Source organism: Eulemur rufifrons, chromosome 24 (assembly GCF_041146395.1).
Source record: "Eulemur rufifrons isolate Redbay chromosome 24, OSU_ERuf_1, whole genome shotgun sequence".
Taxonomy (NCBI): domain Eukaryota; kingdom Metazoa; phylum Chordata; class Mammalia; order Primates; family Lemuridae; genus Eulemur; species Eulemur rufifrons.
In genome coordinates, this window is record NC_091006.1 from 2,856,650 (window position 1) to 2,879,871 (window position 23,222).

The window sequence follows — 23,222 nt, forward strand, 5'->3', positions numbered from 1 at the left end:
TTGGACCTTTGCCTGACACCATATACAAAAATTAACTCAATATGGGACCAAAGACCTGAACATAAAGAGCTAAAACTATGGAACTTCTAGAAGAAAACATAGCAAAAATCTTCATGATGTTGGATTTGGCAATTATTTCATGGATATGACACAAAAAGCACAGGCAACAAAAGAAAAAGACACATTGGATTTCATGAAAATTTAAAAAATTTTTGCAGCAAAGGGTACAATCAACAGAATGAAAAGTCAATCCATGGAATGGGAGAAAATATTTGCAAATCATATATCTGATAAGGGATTGATGTCTAGGATATGTAAAGAATTCCTACAGCTCAACAACAAAAAAGAAAAGCAAATTTTAAAATGAGCAAAGGACTTGAGTAGACATTTTTTCTAAAGAAGATAGGCAAAAGGCCAACAATCATATGAAAAGATGCTCAACATCACTAATCATTAGAGAAATGCAAATCAAAACCACTATCAAAAACCAAAGCAGAAAATAACAAATGTTGGTGAGGAGATTGGAAACTTTGTGCACTGTTGTCCAAAATGTAAAATAGTGCAGCCTCTGTGGAAAGTGGTATGGCCATTCCTCAAAAATTAAACATAGAATTACCATATGATATCCAGCAATTTCTCTTCTGGGTATATACCCAAAAGTGAAAACTCAGAGCTGAACAGATATTTGTACACCCATGTTCATAGCTGCTTTATTCACAATAGCCACAAGGTAGAAACAACCCAAGTGTCCATTGACTGATGGATGGATTTTAAAAATGTAATATAAAGCTGGATGCCATGGCTCACTCGTGTCATCTCAGCACTTTTGGGAGGCCAAGGCAGGAGGATCACTTGAGCCCAGGAGTTCAAGACAAGCCTGGGCCACATATCGAGATCCCATCTCTCCAAATATTTTTTTAAAAAATTAGGTAGGCATGGTGGCACACACCTATAGTCCTAGCTACTCAGGAGGCTGAAGTAGGAGGATAACTTGAGCTCACAAATTCCAGGCTGCAGTGAGCTATGATCATGCCATTGCACTCCAGCCTGGGCAGCACAGCAAGACCTTTACTAAAAAAAACAAAAAAAAAAACAAAAAAAAAAAACACGTGGCCTATATACCCAGTGGAATACATTCAGCCTTAAAAAAGAAGGAAATTCTGACATGCGCCACAACGTGGATGAAACTTGAGGAACTTGAAGTGAAATAAACCAGTCACAAAAGGAAAAATATTGTATGATTCCACTTATATGAGGTACCTAGAATAGGCAAATTCATAGAAAGTAGAATGGTGCTCACTAGGGAATAGGGGGAGAGGGACAGAATTGTTAATATTTTCAGTGGGTAGCGTTTCCGTTTGGGATGATAGAAAGGTTGGGGGTAGATGGTGGTGCCAGCCGCACAACGATGTGAATGTGTTTAACGCCACCGAACTATACACTTGAGAATGGTAAATGTTATGCTATCTATATTTTGCCACAATTACACGCCCTCCCCACACACATACCCTGCGTGCGCCCAGGGCTAGGGAGCCGAGTACCCTCCCCGGCCCCATACCCCCGGCAAAGGCACTTGGTGCAAAAGCACTTGGGTGGACGCCCGGGCAGTTCACCAGCCACAGCTGCGCACCCCAGCACCCTCCCAGGCGGAGGTTGTGTGCACATTTAAGAGCTGTGCAACCATCGCCACAATCCAGGTTTTGGGCATTTCCATCACCCTACTCTGCTCTATAATAGCGATAATGGGAGCCTAGCACGTTATAGGCCGGTAACACATTGTACCCGTATTATTACACTTGTCGGTGCCCATTTTGTACATCGTTATCTTTACTAAAACGCAACCCAGGCCTCGCGCAGCCGCGTCTACATGCGCAGGGCGCGGATTGCGGGCGCGGCTGCGAATCCCAACGGCCCCTCCCCACCCGCCGGCCCTCCGGAGGCCGCCCACGCCCGACCCCTGCGATCGGGGAATCGGCCCTCTCCCCGACGCCCTGGCAGCGACAGGAGCGTGGCTCCGGGCTGGATTGGTGACGCCTGGGCGCGGCGGGCGCCTGCGCAGTGCCGAGGGCCGTGCGCGCGCGCGCCGAGGGCTGGGGGAGCTCCCGCGGGGTGACGGCAGCCGCTCGACCTCGCTCGGCCGCGCCATGGCGGACGAGGAGCTGGAGGCGCTGAGGAAGCAGAGGCTGGCAGAGCTGCAGGCGAAGCACGGGGTGAGCGCGCCCGACCCCTCCCGGGCCCCGCCTTCGCCCGGGCGCCTCCCCGCAGGCCGAGGACCGCCCCCCATCCCCCGACGCCGCGGCGGTCTCGTGGCCGGGTCCGGCCTGACGGCGGCCCTTCCCCATCGCGAGAGGCCTGGGCGGCCGGGCGGGGGGCGCCGACCAAGCGCGGGACCTGCCGGGGCGGTGTGCGGGCGGCGGAACCGGCTAACCCCGCGCCGGGCACTTGTCTGTGGCGAAATCTCAGCGCGCCGCTCCGCACCCTTAGCGTCCGCCGATGGCCGCTGTCGACTGCGGTTCCGGACGTACAGAATCCGGTTTTTCTGGGTTTAGTTGTCCTGACCCAAGTAGAGACGGTGTTGGCGGGCCCGCCGGGTTCCCGGTGCGGGGGCACAGCGGGGAACAGGTGCGCACACGCCCCGACGGCTTGACAGTCGGGAGGGGCCGGGAGTGAACGCTGATCGGTCGATAAAATGCTCAAGTCACGCACGTACCGTAAAGGAATAACGTGTCGGGGACGGTCTGGAGGGACGCGCCGTTTGAGTCACCAGCGTCCCCAATACCGAGGCCCATTTCATCTTCCAGGAATTATTTTATACATAAAACACGGTTTTTGTAGTACAGGGATTCGCCTCCCAAGGGTGGTTTTTATTCTAAAACGTTCTATTAGAGAGTGGCTTTAGAAGCCCGTCGTGGTAAGTGGAAACTATCTCACTGATCTCTGTGAGGCCCAGTTTTTAATTGTTTGGTAAGTGGTCTCCGCGCTGCAGGAGACTGTTAGGTGTGAGAAACAAAATAGAGTAGTCTGCCCCGCCTGTGAAATTACTCTGTTAAAAGGTTAAATTGTTTTTTTCAGGATCCTGGCGATGCAGCTCAACAGGAAGCAAAGCACAGGTATGGGCTGGAAACCTGAACTTTTTGAAGGGTGGTTTCACCAAATGGATTTTTTTTTTTTTTGCTTTAGTTATTTTAAAGTTTTTCCTGGCATGGTGGTTTGTCTGTAAATCATCATCAGGTGTCTTTGTTATTAATCTGTTAGTTAAATACATACAGAGCCCCACTTAATACCTGTATTTCAATTACTGGTTGTTTCTCTGCTTAACTGTGATTACCTTAAAATGAGCATCGTAATAGAAATACTTCATAGGGATAGTGTAGGGATAACACAAGTATAGTGCCTCACACTTAGTAAGTGCTCAATAAATATTAGCTTCTACTATTCTGTTATTTTATCCCAGCATGTGGCAGAGCACCTCACATAGTTGCAGATATTCATTCAATGGCAGGCTTATTGAATATTTGATTACCCCATTATGCTACCATTTTTTAAATTGTGGTAAAAATGTATATGTATATAAAATTTACCATCTTGACCATTTTTAAGTGTACTGCTGTTCACTATATTCATGTTGTTGTGTAACAGCTCTCTAGAATTTTTTCATTTTGCAAAACTGAAATCCTGTACCTACTGAACAATTCCCCATTCCCCCTTCCTCCTCTCATGCTACCTTTTGTTGTTGTTGTTTTTTTTTTTTAGAGACAGGATGTTACTCTTTTGCCCAGGCTGGGGTGCAGTGGTGTGATCACAGCTCACTGCAGCCTCAAACTCCTGAGCTCAAGGAATCCTCCTGCCTTAGCCTTCTCAGCATCTGGGACTACAGTGCACCACCATGCTCAGCTAATTTTTAAATTTTTTGTAGAGCCGGTGTCTCACTGTGTTGCCCAGGCTAGTCTCAAACTCCTGGCCTCAAGCATTCCTCCCCCCTTTGCCTCCCAAAGCACTGGGATTACAGGCATGAGCCACCATGCCCAGCCCCCTTAGGCTACCTTCTGACGCCTTCATTCCTTTAGCAAATATTTACTGAGCATCTGCTTTGGGTCAGGCACTGTGCTGGGGCTACAGAAATAGGCAAGGCAGAGAAGTTTCAGAAGATGGTAAGCACCTAGGTGATGCAAAGAAAGTAAAACTACATAAATTTCACTGATTCTAAGATGTGCATTTTTTCATATTTTAATATATCTGAAATTGGGATGCGTTTTGTAATGGATCACTCTTACCCTGGATTCTTCCAGAGAAGATTTACTTTTATTTCTGCCATCACTTGGGTACATTTCTAATCCAAGACCACTTACAATTAAATTCTCTGCTTGAGGTTTCCCCTTCCTCATCCCCGGTAGTGTGAATTCAGACAACAACCCCGCAAGACTAAAGCTTGAAGTTTATATTCTCAGAGGAATTTTTTTTCTTTTACCTTCTTCCAGTCAGGGCTGGATGCATGCAGGCCTCTTGGCTTTGCTGTCATTTTCTGCACAGTGGGTTTATTTCTTGTTTACCTGGTACTGAGGACATTGCTCTTTGCTACCCCAGCTTTGAGTGGAAGTCTCTTATTAGACTTCTTATCTAGGGTGTTTTTCATTCTTAGAGATACATAAGACTGTGGTTCATACTACAATTGATGACATCTTACATTCAGTGAAATACAGTGTTTTTTGGCAGGGTTGAAGTATTCAAGTGCTTTGAGAAAATGGCCTATGGAAGTGAGGTTTAAGGTAGATTCCATGAACCCTGGGGCTGAGCTAGGGGCTGACACCAGGTATAACCAGCCAGCTCCCCCTCTAATTGAGCCGGAACATCTCTGCTCGTGTTTGTTTTGTGTAATGGGTTCCTTGAAGGATTTCATTTGAAAAAAACAAAACTTCCACCACTTAAAAGTTTATAGGACCACTGTCCTCTGAACATGAATTAGTTTCTACTTGGGTAGGTTGGAAGAAGCAAGGAGAGTTGCAAAGTTTTAATTTTACTCTTCCTTCCCACCCAAAAAATAGAATGGAGAGTCTTAAAACACAAGACCTGGTTCTGGCTTGGCCATGGTACCTATGTCCCCTTAACACAGCCTCCCTGGATCTTAGCCATGAAGGAAACTATACACATTAGTCACTTGGTCCTTCTAATTGCCTGAAATCCCACTACAAAATTCTAGCACCTGTCACACAATATGTATTTATAAATGTTGGTAATGGTGGTTGAACTGAAACTCCACCCTGAATTATGAAACTGTAAGGCTTACCTGCCAACCTGGTAGGTTTATACCAACCTAAAGCTGGCTCCTTGAGGACTAACATGGATTCTTCTACTTTAATGTAGCTGCTGCCATCTGCGTGGCACCTACCGTGGCGTAGTTTGTATACCACACGCTATCTTGAGAAACATACTGAATGAGTTTCTTTTTTGTATGTTCCATGGGAATGTTGACAGCTTAGTTCTAATCTTGCTTGACCTATGTTTTTGTTGTAGGGAAGCAGAAATGAGAAACAGTATCTTGGCCCAAGTTCTGGATCAGTCAGCCCGGGCCAGGTGTAAGCATCTTTGATTTCCTTTATTTCCATAAAATTGGCTTGAGTTAGTTGAATGGGGATATATATGTGAAGTCATTGCTGTCTCTAGGTTAAATATTTAGCCAAAAAAACATTTGAGATTTGTAAATAGTGTGAAGTTTATAAACCTAGAGAACTGTACTTTAATCACTATTAAAAGTACTAGCGCACTTCTGTCTTATCAAGATGTTCTCCAAGTGCAATGAGGTAAAATCTATAGTAAACAACTCTTAGTTACTCATAAAATGTTGTTGGTATTTGACATGGGTGATGGGGATTTAGGGATATATCGTATATATTCTCGGTTTTAGTGTTTGTATGGGGTTTCATAAAAACCAAAAAGAAAACCACGTGGAAAGAAAAAATGAGCCAATCAGAATGAACTAGTATCTGTATGTAACTCGAAGTGCCCACTTTTGAGTTTGGAAGAGGCGCCATAGATGCACCACTATTATGTACGTATAATAAGCAATTGCTTTTCAGGGGGCAGTCATATATTTTAAAAACCAGGAACGCATGGGGCTTAGAATCTGAGGACCCAAGTTTAGCATTGGCCCTACCACTGCCTGTGTGTGGCCTTGACTGCGACTGGCGTGGCTGAACTTTAGTTTTCTCATTTTTAACAATACCGTCCTGTCTATCTCACTGGTTGAGAGACACAAACAAGCTTGTGAAGTGCTTTGGATATGTCAGTGCATAGTTCTAAGGTATAATATTTACAAGTGGTATCTAGTTTTGACACTTTTTTGCATATGTATTTTTTCTTTTTAGTAAGTAACTTAGCACTTGTAAAGCCTGAAAAAACTAAAGCAGTAGAGAATTACCTCATACAGATGGCAAGATACGGACAACTAAGTGGGAAGGTAAGCTTGGGCTGTACTGAGGGAACTTTACCTACTGTTACCTACTTTATCAAAACACGGCTTCAGAAGGTCAATTTCATCTGCTCTGACTATGGAATTCTTGTTTACTCTTTCTATGAAGAAATTTTTAAAGGAGAGAATAGTTGTGCCTTCTATAAAAGATAATTGCCTTCTCTCCTTTCCTGACATTGCTGTGGAACCTTGTCGGTGTCTGTGTGACCCAATGACTTGGAGTTAGCTAGTTTAATTTGTTCCTGTGCTGCAAACAAGGTTTGTCAATAATCCCAATTAAAATACTACCAATGGAGACAGAAATTAGGCTTGTTTTACAAATGAGAAGGTGCTAAAATCCCTAAGTTATTATGTATGTTGCCATAACACCATGAGGGGTATATTCTGGCAGGCCTGACATTTAAGAGCCAGGTGAGGCCAGGCTTGGATTCAGGCCTGTAATCCTAGCACATTGGGAGGCCAAGGCAGGAGGATCACTTGAGGCCAAGAGTTTGAGACCAGCCTGGGTCTCAAAAAAATTAAAAAAAAAAAAAAATTTTTTTTTAAAGCCAGGCATGGTGGTGAGCACCTGTAGTCCTAGGTGCTTGGGAGGCTAAGGCGAGAGGATCGCTTGAGCCCAGGAGTTAAGAGGTTGTGGTGAGCTATGATCGTGTCACTGCACTCCAACCTGGGTGACGGAGAGAGACTTTGTCTCTTAAAAAAAAATAATTTAGACAAAGCCCTCCGCCGCTGCTGCAACCTCTCCAGATCAGTCCTCTCCCCTAAATCCCTCACGTTAAGAACGACTCGTGTGTGGGAGAGACAACCAGTTGATGTTTTCTGAGTGTGACTTACCTCCTCCAGGGTGGTGGTTGAGCTTCTCAAGGGCAGAAGTGGAGTGTCTGTATCCCTGACACTTAGCACAGTGGTGTGTGTTGTTAACATTGTCTGCTAGTTCCCCCACACCCCAGAAGGATTGTAAAATGATTCAATCTGCTGAAGTAAATTCTTTGTCTGAAAAAGTACTGTTTTTCTTTCTGGTTATCCTAGGTGTCAGAACAAGGTTTAATAGAAATCCTTGAAAAAGTAAGCCAACAAACAGAAAAGAAAACAACAGTTAAAGTAAGTGTTCCCAAATGCACATGGCAACAAAAAGATTGACACTTTAAATGTCAGGTGTTGAATATATATCTACCTTATCAAAATAGCTTTTAGCCCATAGACATTTTCATTTTGTAAAGTTGAAGTTTGGGGAGAAAGGCCGAATATATTGAGAGGGATCTAATTTTTAAGGTTCTTGACCCCCTACCCTTTTAGATTACTAAGTTGTTTTAAATATACGCAAAAATATCTTGCTAAAATAGGAAGAAACTTTTCTTCCTAGAAAGTCTGAGCTATGCTTTATTAAAAATGTTAACTCATTTAATTTTCCCCCCAGTTTAACAGAAGAAAAGTAATGGATTCTGATGAAGATGATGATTATTGAACTAAAAATGTTTAGAGACTAGAACTTAATGGAACAATTCTAGGACAGAAGTTAAGTTTTGTTTAATAACGTTTACTTTGTTTATTGTCTATATGCCTTTTAAAAGAAAATAAACTTGTTATGCAAAGTGAAATAATTTGGGCGAGTTGTTTTAGTACCATAGCCAACTGACTGGAAGATGTGGATTTTTTAATTTTTTCCCTCCTATCAAAAGTTTTTAAACATGTAGCAGCATGAATATATCCTTCGTGACTGTAACATTGGTACTAGGTAGGGAAAATGTCCTTAGCAGAAACAGCTGTTCCAGCACTCTTCAGTAAGAAGAAAATAGCAGTAGCAGCCAGTAACACTGTGGGCATTAAAATCCATATATTAAACTCAATCAGCTTTAACATCTGAGCACATCTTAAATTTCCAAGACACAGTTTCTAAAAGCAGGTAAACTGTTTCTCTTCCTGCAGGTAGTACTTCCATTTAATGTAAGAAAAGTCTGAGCTTTCATTGCAAAGGTGTTGAGATTAAATTATCTAACAAATATTCCCATCGAAAAAAACTAGAGCTATAGTGCCACCGGAAAAAAAATGACCAAAATAATTAGGACATACTGGCAATGATACTGCAACAATAAACATGATTGAAAGAGAAACTACTTGTTTGTTTTTTTGAGACAGAGTCTCACTCTGTTGCCCAGGCTAGAGTGCCATGGCGTCAGCCTAGCTCATAGCAACCTCAAACTCCTGGGCTCAAGCAATCCTCCTGCCTCAGCCTCCCGAGCAGCTGGGACTACAGGCACGCACCACCATGCCTGGCTAATTTTTTCTATATATTTTTAGTTGGCCCGCTAATACCTTTCTATTTTTTTAGTAGAGACGGGGGTCTCTCTCTCTCTTGCTCAGGCTGGTATCGAACTCCTGACCTCGAGTGATCCACCCACCTGGACCTCCCAGAGTGCTAGGATGAGCCACCGTGCCTGGCCAAGAAATTACTTCTGATTAAAATCTAGTTGGGACAGTTCAGCAGTTAAATGTTTTGGTGGAAATGTTCTGGGTTCTTCAGTGATAAAGCTGCAGGTGACTTAAAGCAAGTGTTATCTTTTATATTGTGTTTTACTTCCACTAGGTTATGAAACCTTCACTCATACACTTTGTCTCTTAAAAAAAAAGTCTCACTATGTTGCCCAGGCTGGCCTCAAACTCCTGGGCACGAGTGATTCTCCCGCGTCAGCTCCCAAGTTGCTGGGACTACAGGTATGTGCCACAATGTCCAATGCTTAAATTTAAATCATAAACATAACTATCAACTAAGCTGTTTGTTGTAACCTTTTAAGTCAGTCCTGTGAGACCCAGCTCAGGAGTAAGATAACATTTAGTAGGATGGACAGGATTAGTAGCAGAAAAGTGATGGGAAATGTGGTTACAAATCGCCTCTGCTCTAGCCAGCTTACTGCTGATATATGGTGAAACTATATTTGAGATTTATGACTATGGCCAATGAAGAAAGTCAGTGTTGGAGTGTCTAACATTCTGAATGAATGAGTAGAACCATTAAGAACATCAAAATGTTTTTAAAGGAACAGAATGATTATAAATAGTCAAAATAAAATTTAGAGATTTTGAAAAAAAATCCCAGTCATAGGTAAATTTTGCTTTTGGCCTCATATAAAAAAAATCTGAGGGGACAGTGGACGATTCTCAGTAAATTTTGTTACATCTTTCTCTTGCAGAATAACCACTATCCTAATGGCAACTTCTGATAAAAATGTGCTTAAAGATTGTCAAACTCTTGTCTTCCAAAGACAATTTAGAATGAAAAATGGTTCTGTATACAAGGATAGCAGAATACACTTTAGTCAAGTGGGGAGTGGTTATTCTAAATTTGCTAACTTAAATCAGTGCATTGACACTGCTTTGATTCAAAAACTTTTTTTCACAAAATGGGAATTCAGGCATTACCAATTTCTAAATTATCAAATACAAGTTTAGTTTTTCAAGTAGGGAAAGAGTATTTATAATCGAGGTAATCCCTTAAAACAGCTGATACTGATTACCGGAGTAGCTCACGAGGAAACTTTTCCCCAATTTATAGTCCCATTTACAACATTTGTACCTCCAGGTGAAGGGCACGCCAAGCTTGAAACTGCCAGTTGGATGCCACTGCCCAGCTGGGCCTTGACCCTAGCTCTAAGATCTCTAGCAAATTAAACTCCTTATTTTTCTGAACCTATCTTATTTGAGAGTTCTACCATCCAGGGCAATTGTTGGAATTAAACACGAGTATATATGAAAGTGTTTTCAAAATTATACTGCGGCACTCAAAAAATTAGGTGGTGTCAAATGTACATATTTATATCTTGAGAATGCCTGTGCTGATAACTGTATAGGATATAGTTTCTTAATTAGGATGGTGGACAAATACAGCAAGTCAATAAAGCTATTTTGTTTAAAAGTGGAGAAAAGGGGGGAAAATAAACCAGAACAAAGAAATCAGCAAAGCAACAGTGCTTATCTCCACTTAGGCTAGAAACTACTCATTTTATTCTGATTTTAAAAGAAATTAAAATGTTTGTTTGTGGGCCCTGAGCACTCTGCCTACTGGGTGAAGTCAGCCCTGGTTAGGTAGATGGATGGTGATCTGAACGATCAAGTGTACGTGTTTCAATCACACACCTATAACTGAAACAAAATATACATCCATCCAGTGGGGCCACTGTTCCACACACAAAGCCTGTGTTTATAGCAGAGAGGCTGAGAAACGTACCTCCATAGCGAAAAAGCTAAAACATGACACACTCAAGAAGCAAAGTTTACTGTTTCTTTTCCTTCATTTGGCACAAATCCAAGGCACATTAGAAAATTAGAAATCATAAATTACTTTGTAGAAAAATAATTGATCCCTCCCTTCTATACATACACAATACTTCCAGGAACATGCACAAAACCATTTCCCTATTACAAAGTTATTTGAAAATGTACTCAGGACAAATTCATGTTTGCGGCTCTAGACCAATAACATAAAAAAATAACAGTATAATTTATAGAAATTTATAAAAAGGAATAAATGGCAATAAATTCTAACTCAAAGGAATTTTGACCTGGTTTGTGCTGTAAGTTTTGAATCTGAATCAAAAGACTAAGAAAAGATGTGCCAAATCTACTCTAGTCCAGTAACCATCCATCAGGTGTGACATTTAAGGGAGGTTCTTAACGGAAAGGGATGTTTCTAGAAACACTGCTACAGGTGCATATGTAGTAACCAAACATCTGTATTTGTTAGAAGGAAAATTATACCCAACTTTTCCCATATGCATGGTATAGAACAGGTCTAATATGTCCTTTGACTAAAATGAACATCAAAATGGCATTTAGGCATCTTTTGGTTTGAGTGTTGCTTCGCAAAGAAACATTGTCCAGGTTCTGCTTTCTTCATTCAGAACTGACACTTCTGCCTAACCTCCACAATACCATGAAACCTAACTAGCTTCTCTTCATCTTATCCCAGATGGAAGAATTCTTTTAGCTTGTGGTTTGCTAATTTATACACATGGCAGAGGGTTTAGCACCTTTCAGTAGGAGGAGGTCAGAATCTGGTGGTAAAACCTCTGCCTGTAGCCAAGGAACATGAATACTTAAAAACAATACACCTTGGACTTAAGGATCTGGACACTAGGAATTTTGTCCATTCCTTTTCAAGTGTATTCATTAGCTTTGAAGAGGAGAGAAAGCGTGGTAAGTTTTTTGTTGCATTCTTCGCCTCAGCCACAGAAAAGCTTTCAGGAACTTTTGCTGAAGACTTTTCTTTTCTCAAGCTAGGTATCTGCAAGTCCATTTAGTTCTAAGATGTATTCATGCTCAGCATCTTCTTGCATATGTACTTCTTGGCAGCAAATTGAACAAGTCCTTACTACTGCTAAGACTGGGAAAGACTCGCCTCCTGGGCAGTGGTCAGGCTGCCAGCAGCCTCTCGGCCCTTGCACACGGCCGCGTCCTCCACCGTGTGTCTGCGGAGCACTCGCCTATGCCCAGGGCCGGCTGGTTTCAGTCCAGGCCTCTCGGGCCGATCACTGTTTCCTCTGTCGGCAGCACGAGATCTGCTCTGGTCTGGTGGGTCATTCTGTTTCGGTGTGACACTTTGCCTCCCTGGCTGAAGAAAAAGTACATTTCAAACAGTTTCCTTCTGCACTCCAAACAACCACCATGACGACAGTAGCTACATTGAGTGCTTATTGTGTCAGACAATGCGCTCAGCACTTTATAGACAATTTCAATTCTAATATCCTTGTGGATGACATGTGTATCAGACATAAAGGGAAATGCTTTACGTGTTTTCACATTTAATCTTTATAATGCCAAGGAGTACGTACTATTGTTATCCCCCATTTTATACCTGAGGAAACAGGATCAGCAAAGTTAAGCAATCTGCCTAAAGTCCCACAGCTAGCAAGGGAAAAGCTAGCACTTGATTGAACTCAGGCAGATTTCAAAGCTTGTGGGTTTCCCACCAAGCAGCAGGTCTATTAGCAAAGCTATGGAAGATTGAAATCAAGATTAGTCATATTAACAAAAATCATTTTAATTCTCTAAAACGATTTAGAATCTTTGTGTATTTATTCCAACAAGCTTGTGCCACACACACTATAAATTCCTCCTTATCAGTAATAAAAAGTCTTATTTCCAAGAAAAGTCACTTTCTAGTACCACAGATTGTAAATCAGGCTTCTTTTAAATAATCGTGTAATTAAAAATGCAGTAGGAAGATGGCCACGTAAAGAATTGTCTATATGAGCAATTTTATGACATATTTGGAAACACTCTGTACTCTCCTATATACAGTCATTTTCTTCCTTACTTTAGTGATCAAAACCATAATGAAATTTGACATATTTCACCTACTGTGCACACCGTGAACTACAGCTTTCCACGCATGCAACTAGTTTCCACTTCCCGTCACTTTCCTTTCTCTGCTCAGAAATGTATTTTTAAATACAACAATCGATGAAGTCTGTACTCTTGACTGTCCCACTAAAGAGTTCCAGTTTTAACTGCTGCTGACTGTCACAGAGAAGGCAATCATGAAATGAAGATGACTATCCCGGAGAAGTGTGTTTGCCACGGATTACTTCTGAAAAGGCCAGGCTTTAAGAAACACGATTATGTGCCAGTGTTTAATAACTTACCTCACGCACAGAACCTTCAGTGAGATTAGGGACACTTCTGTCTCTTGCCATAATCTCCCTTGAAGTCTTTCCTCTGAAACTCAAAATAAACTAAATATTAATTCAAAATGAACCAGAATAAATATTTGGGACAGTGGCATGAAACACTCTGGTTGGCCACGAGGAGACAACATTTGATGACATCGGTGCAGATCTGTCCGGAACCAGTTACAGCTGCACATAACCTGCTTCAGTTGTAAGTGAAGGATACGGTCAAAAGCACAGAAATCAACTTGAATTTTATACTCACTTAAACTGACCAGCTGAGTTGACCAAGTAAAACTGTCTTGTAAAAGGTTCATCTGGTAGATCATACACTTTTGAGTTCCCTGTAGATAAAAGGATAAACATCTGAAAACTTCAAAAACAGTTTAAAGATTGTTTTAAAATTACAGCATAGATGGAATTTTTCAATTATCTTAGTTTTACAAAATTTAGAAAACTTACACTGAATTTGCTTAAAAGAAACATAACATATATCTATTTATTACAGGTTGAGTATCCCTAATCCAAAAATGTGAAATCCAAAATGCTCCCAAATTTGAAACTTTTTGATCTCTTTGACATCATGCTCAAAGGAAATCTCACTGGAGCATTTTTGATTTCCTGATGAGGGATACTCAGCCGATAAATATAATACAAATATTCCAACATCTGAAAAAGTCCAAAATCCAAAAGATTTCTTGTTCCAAGTGTTTCAGTAAGGGACACTCAACCTGTGCTGTGTGAACCCCCATGAAACAGATCAATCCTCAATACGCTGATATTCCCCAACTACAGCCGATTATGTGAGACAGTCTCAGGATTATCTAGGTATGTGAGTGGGCTTACTCACATTATTGCATTGCAGTATCATAATTTTTTTTTAAAAAAAGTAGAACTCTTAAACCTTTAAAAAAGAAGAAAATACTTCAGTCTCACTGCTGTTTGACAACTATTCTAATTACCATCAACATCTGTACACCTGCAAATTAAAAAAAAAAATCTTTTAAGGCAGCATTTACCCTGATGTGTGGGAAATGCTCAGAGGAACACCTGTCTTTGGCACACGGCGCTTGAAAGACACTGCCAGAGCTCGCTCCTCAGTCCTAAGTGGAGGCCTGAGCCCTCAAGGCAACGTTGAGAGCTTCTATCTTCCTTAGGAAACATCATCGCCATCAACCAGGAAACTAGTGTCAAAAAGAGCTGCCCCCTAATCTGATAAATTAGGATGTAACATATTTCTCTGGTGCCCATATCCTCCCCAGGCATGGTTATATTTTACATTTATAATTCTATGAAAACCAACAACTGCCCATGAATTTCTAAGTGAACCCAAGTTCAGAGTGATAAAAAGAATGAGAGTTCGTACATTTTTTCCTGATCTTAACAGTAACGCAGTCCTTGTGGTCTGTTCCAGCAACGTCATCTAATGAGGCTACACAGCTCGGCACTACCTGAAGTAATTCCATTATCTTTGAATTCTGCAATTTGAAAGGGAAAAGGTAACAGTCATAGTTTTTGTTCTTTCTTAGGAGGTTATTACACTGGTGTGGCTGGGCAGGAAAGACTCAGAAACAACTCTTGAGGCCACAAAGCGTGGTGGGAAGGCCGCTTTGCTTCTGCAGCCTGTCTGCCCTCGACTCCGGGCTGGGCACACAGCCACTCTGCAGTTGGGTTGACAGTAAGATCTAGTACTGTAGGGTTATCATGAGGTTATAGAGGGCTGACCACATAGTAAGTTCTCAATAAAACACATTTATCATCATTATTCGAGACAGTACTAAACTGGAAGTTTACAATGTTTTAATTCTGTCACTGAAAATTAAAAATTAATATAATAAAGCTCTGAGTAGGGTGGATTTATGGTGACTTTAACACATCGGTTGTGTAATGTGACATGACAGCGGGCTAGCTGTCTCTTCCGAGTAGACAGCTAGATAGATTCGGCATGAAAACAGCAACAGAAAGGAGGTATTTTATCCCCAGGAGAAAAGGACTTTTTCCTCCCCATTCTCCACAGCAAACGTCCACAGCGCCAGAGAAGTGGTAAACTGGGTGTCACCATTCTTACAGAACTCAAGGAGTTTTAAATCCACAAGCTACACAAACTTTCTACATTGTGCTGCTCAAGCAACACGGGGCTTTGACACTGCAGGGCTGGTGAGGCCAGAGCAACGTCTGAACTTGCTCCTTGCCCCGAGTAGCTGGCTGCACATAAGCCTGCCGGACAGGGAGGGAGCACCTCCTCTCACCCCTCTGAAGACCACCAGTGCAAGAACGACCCCTCCTGGCCGGCTGAGCAGGCCCCCTCTGACCAGGCGACCAAGAGGCGGGTATCCAACCACCTGGCAGACTCCTGGCATACCACCTCGGCCCAGCACAGCCATCCAAGGTCGGCGGGTGCTAGTTCAGATCGACTTCAGACATGAGGACTGCAGAGAGCGCTAAGGGAGCCCGGGGTTCCCTGGGCTCTGAGGCTCTCCCCACTCACCTGCTCGGCACAGTCTAGGGCCGTGCGCTGCCTCCTGTTGAGCACGTGCACCGACGCTCCGTGAAGCAGAAGCAGCTCCACGACGAAGACATGCTTTTCTACCACGGCCTCGTGCAGGGCTGTGTTGCCCCTGTTGTTGGAGGCATTAATGGCGGCCCCACGCTGGAAGAGGAACGGCACCGTGGGGAGTGCCAGGAATGTTAACGCAGAGCCCAGGCGCTGCGCGGCGCTCACTGGAAAACACATTCTGTAGGTCTGAATTTCTCAAAGTGTTGGGGGTAAGAGTCACATTGAGAAAAAAGATTTATGGGCAAAGATGCTCACTGCAGCACTTATTGTAGCAGAAAAAAACAGAAGCCACTTAAATGTACAGAGCAAGAACAGTTTAAAAAACAGTATGGTACATCTGTGGTTATGCAACCATTAAAAATTATGGTTTTAATAAACAATTTTCTACATTAAATGAAAAACAGCAAGATAGAAAACAAGTGACCAAAACTATACACATTTTTTAAAAGTCCACCCAAATGAGTTGCCTTTGAGTTAGGGATGAGTTGGTTTTTTTCCCTGTTGCTTTAAATTCTCTTCTCCAGTCAATTCGTATAAACTTCATCAAGAGAGAAAGAGCAGCAGTGACAGAAGGCCACTCGGCCATGCTCAGGTACAGCTCAACATACCCCCTAAGTGAGGTGAGCCCCCATGCCTGGTCCTTGTCGCCGCATCCTGGCTGCAGGACAGATGCTGAGGTGCCACCCCACACCCGTTAGAGAGCCCCGCGTGGGAATGTGGGTGCCAAGCTCCTCGCCCCAGAGGCCTGTGACTGACGGGTGGGCCAGCTTACGGAACGGGGAGAGGCCTTCTCTGTCTCCAGCGCCAGGGGTTTCACGGGGCAAAGGTGCCACACTGACTAGAGCCGGTGTGACAGCCAGCAGGGCTATGAAGGACCCTCACCTGGAGCAGCAGAGCTGCGACTTCATGATGGCCACCGGAGCAGGCGTAAATGAGGGGTGTGTTTCCACTGATATCCTTCTTATTGGGTTTTGCATTACAATCTAAGAGATACTTCACCACCTAGTCCAGAGAAGAAACATTTTCAGCCTTGAACTCTGCAGGGAGAAATCCTCTAATTTGATATTCTTTAGACTTTTCTCTAAGTGCATTGGGAAGACTCTTTAGTCACATGTCACAGGTCTGACCCTCAGGAGGAAGAGGACCAGCTGAAGAGCGGAGGAGTTAACACTTGCCGAGGGTCTACCTCTGTGCCAGGTGTGTGCTAGGCACTCGTGCGTTCCTGTACTCTATACCTATCCTGCGGAGAGCTGGAATCATCACCCAATTTTATAGATTAGGCAACCAACGCTTGAAGCACGTTACTAGGCATTTAGGAGAGAGCTGGAAGACCCAGAATATGCTTACAGTAGAACTGATAAAGGAAAATAAAAAAATATGCACATAAATAATTTTCTAAGAGAAAAACAGGATTTTTAAAAAGTTAATTATTCCAGAATTATCTCTCGAACCCCTTCTTTAGGGCCATGACTGCACTTTATAAAGTACTCAAGTATTTAGCACAGACCGAGAGCTTTGGGAACGTACAGGTGGCGAGATGACCAATAAATACCCAGGCACAAGAGATGGCTCCTGCTGGGGTCAGAACCAGAACAGCCTCTGTAGCACCCAGGTGTGAGTGGCCGGGGGTGTGGGGTGGGGAGGAGCTGGCTGTACCCCCAAGGGTGCCGGAATCCTATGTTTGGAGGCTGAGTGGTCCTGCCATGCGCACTGCAGCACCTCCGGGCTGGGAGGAAGGCAGTGGCCCTGGGCTGCCCTTCTGCAGCATGCCCACCCGGTGAGGCTCTAGCCAAGGGCAGGCCCCTGCTACGCTGCCCAGGAGATGGAGCCCGTACCTGAAAGTGGCCCTGCTGGCAGGCCAGGTGGAGCGGGACAGCCTGGTTTGCATTCCTGGCACCCACATTGGCACCATGCTTCAACAGGAGAGGGATCAGGTCCGCCCGGCCATGCAGGGCAGCCACATGCAGTGGGGAGGAGCCATCCTGGTTGGTCACGTTCACACCAAGCCCATTGGCAGGAATCTTTGCCAGCTTCTGTTGAGTGCAGAAGATGGAAACAAAGTCATTAGTATTCAAGAAATCAGGCCGAAGAAACTGAAGCCACCTGCCCCTCACAGGTCCTGTGCAAAATTTGGGATCATAGAGGATTCAGAACCACAGTGCCCACAGGTGAATCCCTATCACATTAGAAAGGTATGACGGACCAAAAGATTAACTTCCGTTGATAATAAATTAAGTCCCCTAAAATGATGCCCTGTTTTGTCAGGCAATTCAATGGGGAAAGGAACGTCTGTAGATGGTGCTGGAACAATTGGATGTCTATGTACAGAAACAGTGCACATCAACCTGCATTTCACACTTGACACAAAAATTAAAATGCATCACAGCCTTCAATGTAAAAGCTCCAACTATAAAACTTGAATGGAACATAGAAGAAAATCTTTGAGACAACAACATTGAGGCAACATTGAGAAAAACAAAGATTTCTTAGATAAGACACAAAAAGGAAAAAACATAAAAAAGTTTCATAAACTGGGCTTAATAATTTTAAGTGTTTGCTCTTTGAAAGACAGAATTAAGAAAATGAAAAGGCAAATCACAGAATGGGAAAAAATGTTTGCAATACACAAGAATTTAAAATTTTTTTAATTTAATTTTTTTTAAAAAATCTCTTAAAACTCAGTGAGACAATCCAACTTTTTAAAAAATAGGCAAAAGATGTGAACAGACCTTTCATAAAAGAAGACAGGTGAATGGTCAGCCAATGAGACATAAAAAGATGTTTAACACCATCAGTTACCGGGGAAATATGAATCAGAGTCAAGAATGACAAAACCAAAGGGTCAGGAAACAGATCGTGGACCCCAGGAGAGCAGCCGAAGACAAGGCAAGACCACGAGGGCAAGAGAGTATTTTTCTGGGTGAGGGAACATTCTGCATCTTCATCGAGGTGGTGGTCACGAGGCTACACGCTCGTTTATCAAACCTCACAAAACCACACGCTGCTATCTCCATACCTCACCTTCATTTTTACCAGCAAACTTCCTCATTATTCATGGTGGGTTTTAAGTCAACCGTGCTAATATAAGAATTAATCAAAAGAGCAAACAAAACTGATTTGTAGACTATATAACTAAAAACAAACATTAAATTATGATATTGAATCACACATTTGAGTAGTGAAATTATATGAATCATGTCAGTGTTTTATGTGGCTGACCAAGGATTAAAGCAGTGATTATCTGATTCACTTTGATGGTTAAAAATGTTATGTCTTAAAAAACGGTATGCAGGCCGGGCGCGGTGGCTCACGCCTGTAATCCTAGCACTCTGGGAGGCCGAGGGGAGGCCGAGGTGGGCGGATCGTTTGAGCTCAGGAGTTCGAGACCAGCCTGAGCAAGAGCGAGACCCCATCTCTACTAAAAATAGAAATAAATTATATGGACAGCTAAAAATATATATAGAAAAAATTAGCCGGCCATGGTGGTGCATGCCTGTAGTCCCAGCTACTCGGGAGGCTGAGACAGGAGGATCCCTTGAGCTCAGGAGTTTGAAGTTGCTGTGAGCTAGGCTGACGCCACGGCACTCACTCTAGCCTGGGCAACAGAGTGAGACCCTGTCTCAAAAAAAAAAAAAAAACGGTATGCTGAATTTTACTCTATGTAAATTATACCTCAAAAACAAATGAAAAAGTAGCAAAAAACACACACACACACACACACACACACACACTGAAATAGCCCTGCATACTTATCAGAATGGCTAAAGTTAAAAAGTCAAAATACCAAGCGTTGACAAGGACAGGGAGCAACTGGAACTCTCATACACTGCCGACGGGATTGTAAAATGCTATAACCACTTTGGAAAATTGGCAGTTTCCTGTAAAGGTAAAAATACTTACTGTATAACCCAGCAATTATACTCCTAGGTATTTACCCAGGAACACATATCCACACAAAGACTTGTACACAAATGTTCACAACAGCTTTATTCGCAAAGCCAAAAACAGGTAACTACTCAAACGTCCATCAGCAGGTGAATGGATAAACAAACTGTGGTATGTCCACTCAACGAAATACTATCAGGCAATAAAAAGAAATGAAGTCCTAATACAACAACGTGGATCTTAAAAATATCCTGAGTGAAAGAAACCAGACCCAGAACAGTATATAGTAATACTTCACAATTCCAGGATACATAAACTCTACGAAGTGCAAACTAATCTATAACAACGGAAAGCCGGTCAGTGGGTGCCTGGGATGCCTAAATCTCATACCTTGTACAAAAAGTTACTCAAATGGGATTATGGATTTAACTATAAAATATAAAATTATAACTTAAAAAAACAACACAGGAGAAAGTTTGCAATCCAGAGCTAAGCAAAGAGTTCTCTGACTTGGCACCAAAAGCACGATCCATTAAAGGGAATATTGATACACCAGACATCTAAATTAAAACTTTACTCTGTAAAAGCCCACGTGAAGAGGTTATAGACAAGCTACAGACTGGAAGAAAACATATGCAAACTGTGTATCTGACAAATATCCACAGATCTAGAATTACAGAAAGAACTCTCAAAACTCAACAGTGAAACAAAAAACAAACCAATTAGAAAACAGGCAAATGAACAGACATCTTGCCGAAGAGCATATTCAGATGACACGAGCACATGAAAAGACATGCATCATCATCATCAGCCTTCAGGAAAATGCAAATAAAAACCACAACGAGATAGTACTAGCCACCTCTCAGAGTGGCTAAAATAAAAAATATCAAAAACACCAAATGCTGGCGAGGATGCGGAGAAATTGGATCACTCATACACTGCTGGTGGGAATGTAAAATGATACAGCCTACTCTGGAAAAGACTACAGTTCCTTATAAAACTACCCTTGGAATTACCGTATGACTCAGCAACTGCGCTCTTGTGCAACTATCCTCTCTTAGGAACATGAAAACTAAGTTCTTACAAAAACCTGTACTCAGATGTTCACAGTTTTATTCATACTATCCCCAAACCAGAAACAACCCACGTCCTTCCATTGTTGAATGGTGTATACATACCATGGTGTATAAATACTATGGAATACTACACAACAATAAAGGAATAAACTGTTGATTATATGCAACAACCTGGAATCACGCTGAGTAAACAAAGGCAATCTCTAAAGGTTATATACTGTAACCCTAGCACACTGGGAGGCCAAAGCAGGAGGATTGCTTGAGCTCAGGAGTTTAAGACCAGCCTGAGCAAGAGCGAGACTCCATCTCTACTCAAAATAGAAAAATTAGCTGGGCAACATGGCGCACACCTGTAGTCCAGCTACTCAGGAGGCTGAGGCGGGAGGATTCCTTAAGCCCAGGAGTTTGAGGTTACAGTGAGCTATGATAATGCCACTGCACTCTATTCAGGGCAAGAGAGCAAGACTCTGTCTCAAAAAAAAAAAAAAGGTTATATACTATGTGACTACATTTATGTAACATTTATGAAATGACAAAATTATAGGAATGAAGAATGGATTAGTAGTTGCCAGGTTAGGATGGTGGGGTGGGGTGGCAGGAGAGAGGTGGGGTGGTCACCAAAGGGCAGCTTGAGCGCTGCTTCTTGTGGTGAGAGAACTGCTCTTTATCCTGAATGTGGTGGTGGACACACAAACCCAGACACGGGACAAAACTGTACAGAACTAAATGTGCACACACACACGAGTACAAGTAAAACCGGGGAAATCGGAATTAGGAGCCATGGATTGTACCAGTGTCCTATATCCTGGTTGTGACTCTGTACTATGGTTTTGCAGGGTGTTATCACTGGGAGAAACTATTCTCCCCCAGTGGAAGGGGACAAGGGATCTCTCTGTGCTTGGCGGGAGAGTCCCCACGAAGGGTGAACCAACATGAGCCAAGCAGCAACAGAACTTGTGTGCAGCCTCCCCCGGGGGCTCTGGCCACATGGACTGTCTGTTCATAAGCTGCTGCCAGGTGACTCGGGGCCCCGGCGGCTGAAACACTAATCACGGGGCACGTCCCTGCTCACGCACCCGCCCGTCCAGGAAGCCGGGAGCCCAAGCCAGATGCTGCCCTGGCGTCAGCCTGTCTCCACCCTGGATCTTCGATCCCCACCGTAGCTCAGGGGGTACCTAGTCACAGCCGCTCGGCACAGAAATCATCCGGCTGGGAAGCAGAGAACTTTGCTGAGGGGAAGAAGAAGGCCCTACCCCAGCCCACCAACAGAAGCAGACCAAACCTTCTGAGCTGGAGCACATCTGGGGCACTGGCACAAGGGGTGACAGAACTCGAGGTCCGCTGCACTGACAGTGTCCTCCGCTTCATCCAGGTCCTCCTCTGTCCACTCCAAGAGGTAACGCACCTGGCGAGGGAAAGGAGAAACCGGAGCTCGAAGCTCACCCGCGGCTCCCCGACCAGCTGCGGAATCACGCTCACCCACGAGGAACTGCTCCCAAGCGGGGCCTGCGCTCCCGGCCTGCACCGCCAGACCGACCCCGGCCTGCGGCTCCCTCGGGAAGGCGCCAGGGCCACCTGTGCTTAGGGGTGACCCTTTCTAGATCCCTCTAATGGGGACAGGGAGAGATTAAGCTACCATTTTGCAGCTACGTCAGAGTCTTTTCTTCTGTCTTAGAGGGGGCAGACTGGCGCTGAAGCCCTGGTCCGAGGGCGCTGGGGAGCACCTCCTCCTCCGTCATCTAACTGACACGGCCATCAGCCCGCCAGGCGGCTCCCGACTCCTCCTTTCTCCCTTGACAGAAAACTCCCTCTGAGGACGCAACAGCTTGTTCAAGGGCACACACCTCGTAAGTGGAGGTCGGACTGAAACGCAGCCTCCCGGCTCGGCGCCAACATTCTGCTCTGTGCACCAGAACGCACCGGCCCCCAGGGGGACGCTGTTCGTTTCTTCGAAGAGACAGGGTCTCGCTACGTTGCCCGGGCTGGAGGCAGTGGCTGTGCACAGGTCACAGTGTGCTGCAGCCTCAAACCCTGGGCTCAAGGGGTCCTCCTGCCTCACTCTCCCAATGAAAGTATTGAGAAGACCCCCAAACAGGTCAAATCTATGTTCCAATAAAGACTAGTTGCCAGTATATTCAATGTGAGAAAAGAAAACAATGTAAGCACATTTCTAGGCCTGCTTCTCAGCGCTGAGGAAGTCGGGATATGCCCACAAGGAGGGGCCGAGGGCTCCAGGAAGACCCCGAGCACAGACGCTCCTGGGGTGGAAACACCAAAGGCTCTGCCCAGGGGCCTCACCCGACAGCCCAGCTGCGGCAGACCACGCACTTCCTCTCGGTGAGAAGAGGGGACCGAGGCGGGGCTGGGACTGCTGAGCAGGTGGGCTCAGCTGGGGCTTGGGAGGCCATGCAGATTCGTTCGGATGGTGACCCCAGGGCACCGGGCGGTCTGTCTCTGCTCACCCCGCTCAGCCCCTGCCCACGCACAGCAGGAGGAAGAGCAGGCATGTCGCGACACGGGGCGGTCATTACTGTGTCTCCACAGGCCGTGCTGCTGGCTCACACCACGGTGCTAGG

General features: G+C 44.0%; 2 protein-coding genes across 6 annotated transcripts in view; one reads left to right on the plus strand and one right to left on the minus strand.

Annotated features, from left to right (window-relative positions):
* The first annotated feature begins 2,073 nt into the window (after window positions 1–2,073).
* PDCD5 (programmed cell death 5) lies at window positions 2,074–8,969 on the plus strand. 4 transcript variants are annotated; one of them, XM_069457667.1, is made up of 6 exons: window positions 2,074–2,210; window positions 3,073–3,110; window positions 5,512–5,573; window positions 6,363–6,454; window positions 7,496–7,567; window positions 7,884–8,093. In XM_069457667.1, the coding sequence occupies exons 1-6, from the start codon at window positions 2,145–2,147 to the stop codon at window positions 7,929–7,931; spliced, it is 378 nt and encodes a 125-aa protein (XP_069313768.1). In that variant the 5' UTR covers window positions 2,074–2,144; the 3' UTR covers window positions 7,932–8,093. The 4 variants fall into 4 exon arrangements, with proteins under 4 accessions (XP_069313768.1, XP_069313767.1, XP_069313764.1 ...); XM_069457666.1 differs by lacking the exon at window positions 7,884–8,093 and adding an exon at window positions 8,828–8,968 and having other exon boundaries at window positions 2,079–2,210; XM_069457663.1 differs by lacking the exons at window positions 2,074–2,210; window positions 7,884–8,093 and adding exons at window positions 2,425–2,622; window positions 8,828–8,969.
* Window positions 8,970–10,720: 1,751 nt separating this feature from the next.
* Window positions 10,721–23,222, minus strand: part of ANKRD27 (ankyrin repeat domain 27) — a 39,989-nt gene continuing 27,487 nt past the window's right edge. Inside the window, exons 22-29 of one of the 2 annotated variants that reach the window (XM_069458391.1) lie at window positions 21,929–22,051; window positions 17,521–17,718; window positions 16,568–16,687; window positions 15,617–15,778; window positions 14,495–14,606; window positions 13,394–13,472; window positions 13,105–13,177; window positions 10,721–12,071 (exon numbers count right to left, since the gene is read on the minus strand). In XM_069458391.1, the coding sequence (XP_069314492.1) occupies window positions 11,838–12,071; window positions 13,105–13,177; window positions 13,394–13,472; window positions 14,495–14,606; window positions 15,617–15,778; window positions 16,568–16,687; window positions 17,521–17,718; window positions 21,929–22,051 (1,101 nt within the window). In that variant the 3' untranslated portion in view covers window positions 10,721–11,837. Of the gene's footprint in view, window positions 12,072–13,104; window positions 13,184–13,393; window positions 13,473–14,494; window positions 14,607–15,616; window positions 15,779–16,567; window positions 16,688–17,520; window positions 17,719–21,928; window positions 22,052–23,222 lie in introns of both variants that reach the window. The other variant, XM_069458390.1, reaches the window with a different exon arrangement.

Bases quoted from the DNA above. Each gene is read 5' to 3' on its own strand.
- PDCD5 (XM_069457663.1), top strand. From the start codon at position 2,494: ATGGCCGCTGTCGACTGCGGTTCCGGACGTACAGAATCCGGTTTTTCT. The intron at 3,111-5,511 runs GTATGGGCTGGA...TTTTTGTTGTAG, and splicing joins CAACAGGAAGCAAAGCACAG to GGAAGCAGAAATGAGAAACA. The intron at 6,455-7,495 runs GTAAGCTTGGGC...TGGTTATCCTAG, and splicing joins ACGGACAACTAAGTGGGAAG to GTGTCAGAACAAGGTTTAAT.